General features: G+C 33.2%; 1 protein-coding gene across 1 annotated transcript; it reads right to left on the bottom strand.

Annotated features, from left to right (window-relative positions):
* Positions 1–506: 506 nt before the first annotated feature.
* Positions 507–1,022, bottom strand: LOC105779086 (uncharacterized). Its single transcript, XM_012602838.1, has one exon. It carries the CDS (start codon positions 1,020–1,022, stop codon positions 507–509), a length of 516 nt encoding a protein of 171 aa, XP_012458292.1.
* Between the last annotated feature and the right edge of the window lie 6,747 nt (positions 1,023–7,769).

Raw genomic sequence — 7,769 nt, 5'->3', positions numbered from 1 at the left:
TTCATCGATGGCGTTTGGGGCATATAATTTTTCTTCTGTGTTTCGCACACCCCCACCTGCAACTGAAGAGAATGTTGATCGCCACGATCACCCACAACGTGAACGTCCACCCTTACAGAAATATACCCCTAGGACCATACCATTAAACCATCAATTTTAAGGGTTTCTTGCAATTTAAATATGACAAAGTTTGTACTTTTTTTATTCTAAAAAAATATAAATCAAGAAAAAAACAATCTTTGTATTTATTTAATTAGATTAATTGCAACGTTAAAACTTGGAACAAACTTTATGGTCATAAATTAGATTAATTGCAACATTACAACATTACAACATTACAACATTAAAACTTGGAACAAGCTTTGTAATATAAATTAAATACATTACAACATTAAAACTTGGAACAAACTTTGTAATATAAATTAGGTATATTGGATTACATAAGCTCAATTCCTACCCGATCGTGACGATTGTCCAATATGGTAGTTTCGTTTCGGGTATTTACTTCAATTACGACCAACTAATCTGCATAATCCACAACGCTTACCGTCAGATTTCTCCCTAATGTCCATTTCATTATGGATTCTAGATGATTGCGGACGACCTTTCGGATTCCTACGCAACCCTTTGTCTAGGACAATCTCGAAATTTGTCGGAGGCACCTCCCACGTAGATAGGTCAGGCAGGACGGGAAACTTATTCTCCCAAACAGGCAACATGCGCTCGAGGGTGTACACATTATCTATAAATTGTTCAACATTAAGCAAGACTTTAGCACACAGTGCCACGAAATGTGCACATAGATAATGAAATGTTTGGACCCTTCTACAATCGCATCGTCTGTTTCGGAGATCAACTCCATAGGACCTAGGTGGTATACCGGGTCGACGATCGATGGTCTCCGTAACTCGAAACATTTCAAGACATCGTGAATATACTTCTACATTCATCGACTTCGTCATCCGACGATTTGCAACCATTGTATCCCTGACATCTTTGACAAACATGTGTCCAGCCTCCATTTGGTTGACTTATTGCTAGCCTATTATTGGCATCAAGGTAGCCAACCTGTAGAATGTTGCCGAGAAGAAAGATGAAATCAGAAGATGTCGTGTTTTCAACAACACAGAGTTGATACCCTCCGCTAAGTTTGTGGTTATATGACCATAGCGAAAGCCTCGTCAAAACTTTGAGCCCATTGCCACGGCTCCATGGTACCCAACCACTGTCAGAAAGATATGTTCGTTTGACCCTCTATGTCACTCTCAAGTCGAGTCATTCTTTGGCGGAAAATGTGTGGCTCTAGCTCATGCGCTGTATATGTATTAAGAATAGATAAGTTATAGTATTGCCCTAAAACATTAAAACTTATATTGAAAAGATAAGGTTATCCTTTACCAATTCTCACAACTTGTCTCCGTCAGTCTGCATTATTATAATCTCGATGGAAGTTAGTCGCGATGTGTCGGATACAGTAAACGGATCTCCATGGCACACCAGAACGCCTAATGGCGGTAATTAACCCTTTCCTTCTATTGGAGATTATACAAATATTATCGTTGCTAGCAACATACCTTCGTAGGTTCGTAAGGAAGAATTCTCGCGATTCCATGTTCTCCTTATCTACGATGAAAAATTCTATCGAGAGCACGTTCTTGTTCCTGTCTTGAACAACCGCAAGAAGTAAGATCTGTGTATATTTTTCGTATAGCCAAGTCCTATCTACTTGCACAAATAGCTTGCAATGGGGAAATGCGCGCACACATGGATCAAAAGTCCAGAACATCCGATGGAAAATCCTTTTTCTCGGTTGTAGTTGGTCATCCAAGCCATAATAAAGTCGTGTCTGTAACTCAATGACAATCCCGGGTACGTACTCCCGCATAGCGACTATCCATCCCTGTAGCTCATTGTACGACGTATCGAAATCTCCGTACAATTGCTCCATTGCCATTTGTTTAGCTATCCACGCCTTTTGGTATGATACTCGATACTGGAATCATGTCTGCATTTTGGCAATTAGTACCGAAACTTTAATGGTCCACATGCCCTTCACCATTGGCATGATACACGTACAAATAGTTTTGGAATCAAGTTTTCGATGATCTTTTATCATACGTGTTGACGTGCATGTGTGAGGCCCAACAAGTTTTCACATCTCCCACATTTGCGACTTTTGAATAAATGCGGCTCATACCTGCCAATTGCAGCCTTCCGCCGACTTCTAACACTCCCCAATATATAATGTCGGTTTAGACACTGTGATTTTTAGTCCACTGATATATTCATGCTATACCTTTGAATAGCAAATACGCACTCTTCCTTACTTTCGAATCTCTGGCCCACGAACAACTCTTCAGGATCGAAATCTACAGCCAGCCAGAACTCGGCGGCGTGCGCTGCGTCGGGGTCTATGAGTGACATATGTCCCTCAAGATTATTTTGTATCACAGTATGCCGAATCTGGTTCCCGATTGAAGACGCGTTAATATTTCCATCGTCATTCACGTCTTCGCCGTAAATATCATCGGGGACCTCGTCCACATCGGGATCACTATCGCTATCGATCTCGTGATCATAAGGATCACTACTATCGTATCCATCATCACCAACCACATCAATATTTAGGTGCAACATTAAGACCGATATCGATCCAGCGTATAGTCAATTCACTAACAACGTACGATATTGGAGCCACCATACATTGTTTTTGAGCTCCATGTTCTTCACCTAATGCAGTGAGATCTTCAGTTGGCTCCACACCAGCTAACCTAGTAAATAACTGAATCTGTGCAGTTTGGTCATTCTGATTCCCACAATAAAGAACAATCATTGTCTCCACGTCTTCATCGTCTACAAGTTCCATTTCGGTGAATTTGATGAGATCTGTCGAAACTGGAAACTTGTAGAAAAGTTTCGAGATCTTTCTCCCACAACGTCTAACAATTCTTGCGCTAATCATTTCCTTCATATCATCGAACGAGACATTTCTATTAAATCTCATTGCTATTTGTTGGCGACATTCAAATATACATCAAATGGTTGTTGTCAAGATTATTCCATCGAAATAAACGCATACGAAAAATTGATTATCCGTCTTCAATACTCAATCTATTAAAAAATAAAAAAAATTCTCAAAACAATTTCGAAGAGCAAAAAAATAATTATATAAAAAATTTAATGAACAAAAAGAGACCAAAATTATATCAATATGAATTTTTTTTTCATTCATAAGCTCAGACTTTTTTAGTTCTCATTTTGTACACGAACAACATTTATCTTTACATTTAACCACTTAAATTCATTTCTACGTTTTCTTCCATCTCTGATCTTGTATCTTCCTCTAGGAAATTCTCTATATTAAATTCTGAATTCTCTTCAAATTCATCTTTTACAATCCAATTTGGAAGTTCCTCAGGATCTTCTTCCTTTTCAATCTTTATAACGGGTATTGAATTTAGAAATTCTCTTGGTAATTTCTTAACAACTAATTTTGCTTCCCAGTCAATTTTCATGAACCTACACTTTGTCTCGCTCTTTTCCTTGCTCCATAAGAGATTATAAACTTCACGAAGTATATAACTAGATTCTAATAGGTTCGTGGTACCAATGTCTTCCAAAGTTGGTCTAAAATGATTTGATGCTCCCGTTCTATTAATATCCCTCTAAGGGTTAAGTATTGCACTTTATTCTTTCTAATCAGTTCATGACCCTTTTGTAACACTTTTTGCATCTTTTGATTTACGGTAATGAGGTGTTGAATGATGTCTTCTTTTGGTTTCATTCTGTAATCTTGCAATTCTCTCATCATCTTATCAACTTTCTCCCTTTGTGCTGAAGTTATTATCTCATCAGGCAATATCAAATTTATTGCCATTTCTAACAATATCTATAACAGAAAATATTTTTATTTCGATTTTCAGTATTTATTTATTTTTTCTGTTGTTATCACCAACTAACAATTACTTTATAATAGTTACTAACATAAAAACTTTCAAATATATTAAAAAATTTTAAAACATAACATTCAAAACCTAACAAATCACAATAAACCTTAAACAAATAATTAATCTAAACACAAAACTTACTAACAAAATAACTTAAAATTAATATAAATTTACATTTATAATCTAACAAATCAAAATAAACAAAATAACTTTAAAACAAAACATAAAAATAACACTAAACAAACTATATAATACTAACAAAATAATTTTTTCTTATCATAATCTATTATATTTGAAAATAACAATAAAAATAAAAATACATTTTCTTTCTTTCTTGTCTTTTCTTTCTTTCTTTTCCCTCTCTTCTTCCTTATGTTCTGCTTTTTTTTTAACAGATACTAAGATTGAGTCGGATGGGAGGAGGGGAGGAAAAGTGGTATTGGTGTCGCCTATCAGATACCCCTATAGTATAAAACTATTGATTCTATACTATTTCGGTACAAAGTGGTGCCGCCTATCAAGCAGGTTCCACTATTAAAAAAAAATCAGTCAAATGTGTCAGTTTTTAGGGTGGTGCCGCCTATGCACCACCCTCCACTTGGTTGGATGTACCATTTCGGTACATAATTTATTTAACATACCATTTAAGTATTTTTTTATAATATATAGGTAAAAAAGCCTAAAATTTAAATTCATTATTATGTTTTTAAAATATTTATGTATTTTTATATATTTTTAATTTTTATATATTATTATTTTTTGTCAACATTTTTTAAATCTTTATATATTTCTTTAAATTTTTTTGAATTATAATTAAATTATAACATTTGTAAATTTTAAGGATTAATTTTTAAAATTATGATTAAGGGTGAGCCTGGATGGGTAGTACATTTACTTGTGGTTAGTATAAAATAGTGGTAGCGGTGAGATTAGATACTGTAACGATTGTAGAAGCCCAATTTTGCCCGGGCCCAATCAAAAAACCAAACCAAATATAAAAATAAAAAATAAATCTGGCCCAAACTTACAAACCCAAATGACCCAAAAAATAAAAAACCCTTATGGCCCAGTGGCCCACAACCTAAACTGTTTAAAAAAAATAGAAACCCTAGTGCCCCTTGCGCCGCTCCTCGTGCCACGTCAGCACACTTACGCCTTGAGATTTGCCATCGTCAATGCCTCTGCCACCTTTGACTTAACCACCACCTGCAAAGAAGAAGTAACATGCAAGAATATCAAACACGCAATGGCAGCAAGAACAGTAGAAAAAATAGAAAAATAACATTGTAAAACGGCTATAAAAAGCCTAAAAAACATATTGTAACCCTTTTTTTTCTTTTTTTTGAAAAATCAAAAAAAAAAACAATCGAAATAAAATTCAAAGGTGATTCTTTTTCCTTTTTTTTTCTTTGAATCAATTATTATATATATACAAAAAATAAAATAAAAAGAAAAAAAACCTTACTTGGTGTCCGTTTTCTGCCGTCGGGAGCCGAAGGATTCTTTGCCTTTTTGGCATTTTTTTTGCCAGCTTCTAAAAAACCGACCCTAGATTCGGGTTTAGGGAGCCAAAACAACCAAAATGGAGGTTTTGTTTTGTTTTTTGGCCACCGTAGACGGCGGAGCCGTCGCCAGCGATCGGTAGCCATCTCGGCGGTGACTCACCAGAACCAAGGCCAGCAGAAAAAGGCTGGAGAGAAAAAAGAGAATGAAGATTTTTTTTTAAACTGGTGTGAAATAAAAAAAATTTTTGAATTTTTTTTACTTATATAGGTTTCCAAAATGACGCCATTTTGGGAGTGACCTCAGATGCCCAAAACGACTTCGTTTTGGTGAGACCTATGGCCCGACCCGATCCACCTCTAGGATCCGCGCGTTTTTGAACTGAAGGTCTATTTACTCTTTCGGTCCTTCCGCTTTTTCACTATTTCTCAATCTCGTCTTACTACTATTTATTATTTCTTTTTAATTTAGCCATTTTATTCTGTTTTTTGTGCAATTTGGTCCCCTGATTGTTGTCCCCCGGGGAAGGACACATGTTTAGGAATTTTGGGATAATTTCCCATTTGGTCCCTGTTTATTTTAGTGTGTTTCATTTGGATCCCCTATTCTATTTTTTTTTATTTTTAGAATTCACGCCCTATAATTTCATTTAAATTTCAATCCAGTCCATATTTATTTTATTTCAAGTTAGCTCCTTTATTATTTATTTTACTCTGATTTACCCTAATATTTCATTTAAATTTAAATTTTATCCTTTGTTTATTTAATTTCAACCCTTTTACAAATTGTTTTATTTTTTTATTATTTGTTTATTTATTTTATTTTTTGAAAAGAAATCATATTGTTTATATCCTTTTATTTGTGCATTTCTTCGTTCATTTATTATTATAGTCATTATTATTTTATTTTTAATTTTTATTCTTGTTATTTTATTATTCCTTTATTATTTTTGGCACTCTCATGTCATGTTTATTTATATTTTTCATCATGCATTTTCCATTTTATTTTATTTTAAGATTACCTTATTTATTTTATTATTATTATGATTTGATCATTAATATTATTATATTAATTACATTAGTATTACTATAATATTCCTTATTTACTTATTATATATTATTCTAATGTTCTACTTATATAGCCATTTTATATTATTTCATTATCATATCATACAATATAATTACTTGTTTTTGTATTATGCCCGAACAAGTAAAATGCATATCGTTTTAAGTATTACGTTTGTTTTTTGGCACGATGCATAAAAAAGGTAAAATTTTTAAATCGTGGCAATGTTCATTATTTTCAAAATTAGAAAAGTCGTGTTCCTAATATACGGAATATGGCTTCTTTCTAAAATCGAGATAGTCGAATATCTACTTTAAAATAAATAAAAAATGAGATTTAAGTGATGATCAAATGGCGTTCATTCTTATTCTCGAGGATCTAAGGCGTTGTGTCCTACTTACGGGACGTGATCATATCTTCTCGATTAACTTAAAATAAGCCATTTTTTTTTGTAAAAATTAATTTAGTTAAGTAATGTATCAAAGAGTGATCGTGTTTTAAACTCTTTTCAAATTTTTAATTTTCGACATCAAGACATTAAGTAATCAATTAAGTACCAATTTTGGGCGTAATGAGGGTGCTAATCCTTCCTCGTACGTAACCGACTCCCGAACCCATCTCCTGGATTTTGTAGACCAGAAATTATCATTTTAGTAAATCTAAACTTTTATTAAAATGATCAAATTACGAGGTGATCCAATCACACCTAATAAAAAAGATTGGTGATGACTCCCATATTCGTTTTAAAAAAAAATAAAAAGTCGATTTCAAAAAAGATTTCGACAACGATATTGTAGCGTGAGATAAAAAGTAAACTAAACGCACCACACTGCGCCGTCCTTCCAAACCCATACTAAATTGATATAATATGTAAAAGTCAACGACTAAATTTGTTGTTATACTAAGTTTTTAATTGTCACGTTAACTTCTCATTTGTGATTTTAATGAGAGTTACCAAAACGACTGAATTATGTAACGTAAGTGTTTAAATTGCAAACTTTTTTTACTTTGAGTGCCTAAAATAAAAAAAAAATTAATAGTTAGGTGAATCTCTATTATTTATCTTAAATTTTAACTTTCTAACTACATAGAAAAATTATTTTCTCACTAATATTGAAAAGAATCACATCAAGGAAAGTAACTTTTAAATGAAAACTATATTCCTAAAAAGAGTTAATAGTCTTTAATATAGTAAATACAAGAATCACTCTCCCATCCATTAAATTTTTAGAAAAGTAATGACTTTTCGTTAAA

This window comes from Gossypium raimondii, chromosome 4, assembly GCF_025698545.1.
Source record: "Gossypium raimondii isolate GPD5lz chromosome 4, ASM2569854v1, whole genome shotgun sequence".
Taxonomy (NCBI): domain Eukaryota; kingdom Viridiplantae; phylum Streptophyta; class Magnoliopsida; order Malvales; family Malvaceae; genus Gossypium; species Gossypium raimondii.
Note: the sequence above shows the minus strand (reverse complement) of the source record. Positions and strands in the feature narration are given on the sequence as shown.

What these genes read in the sequence shown, in the direction of transcription:
- LOC105779086 (XM_012602838.1), bottom strand. Translation starts at nt 1,022, where the DNA reads ATGGAGGCTGGACACATGTTTGTCAAAGATGTCAGGGATACAATGGTT.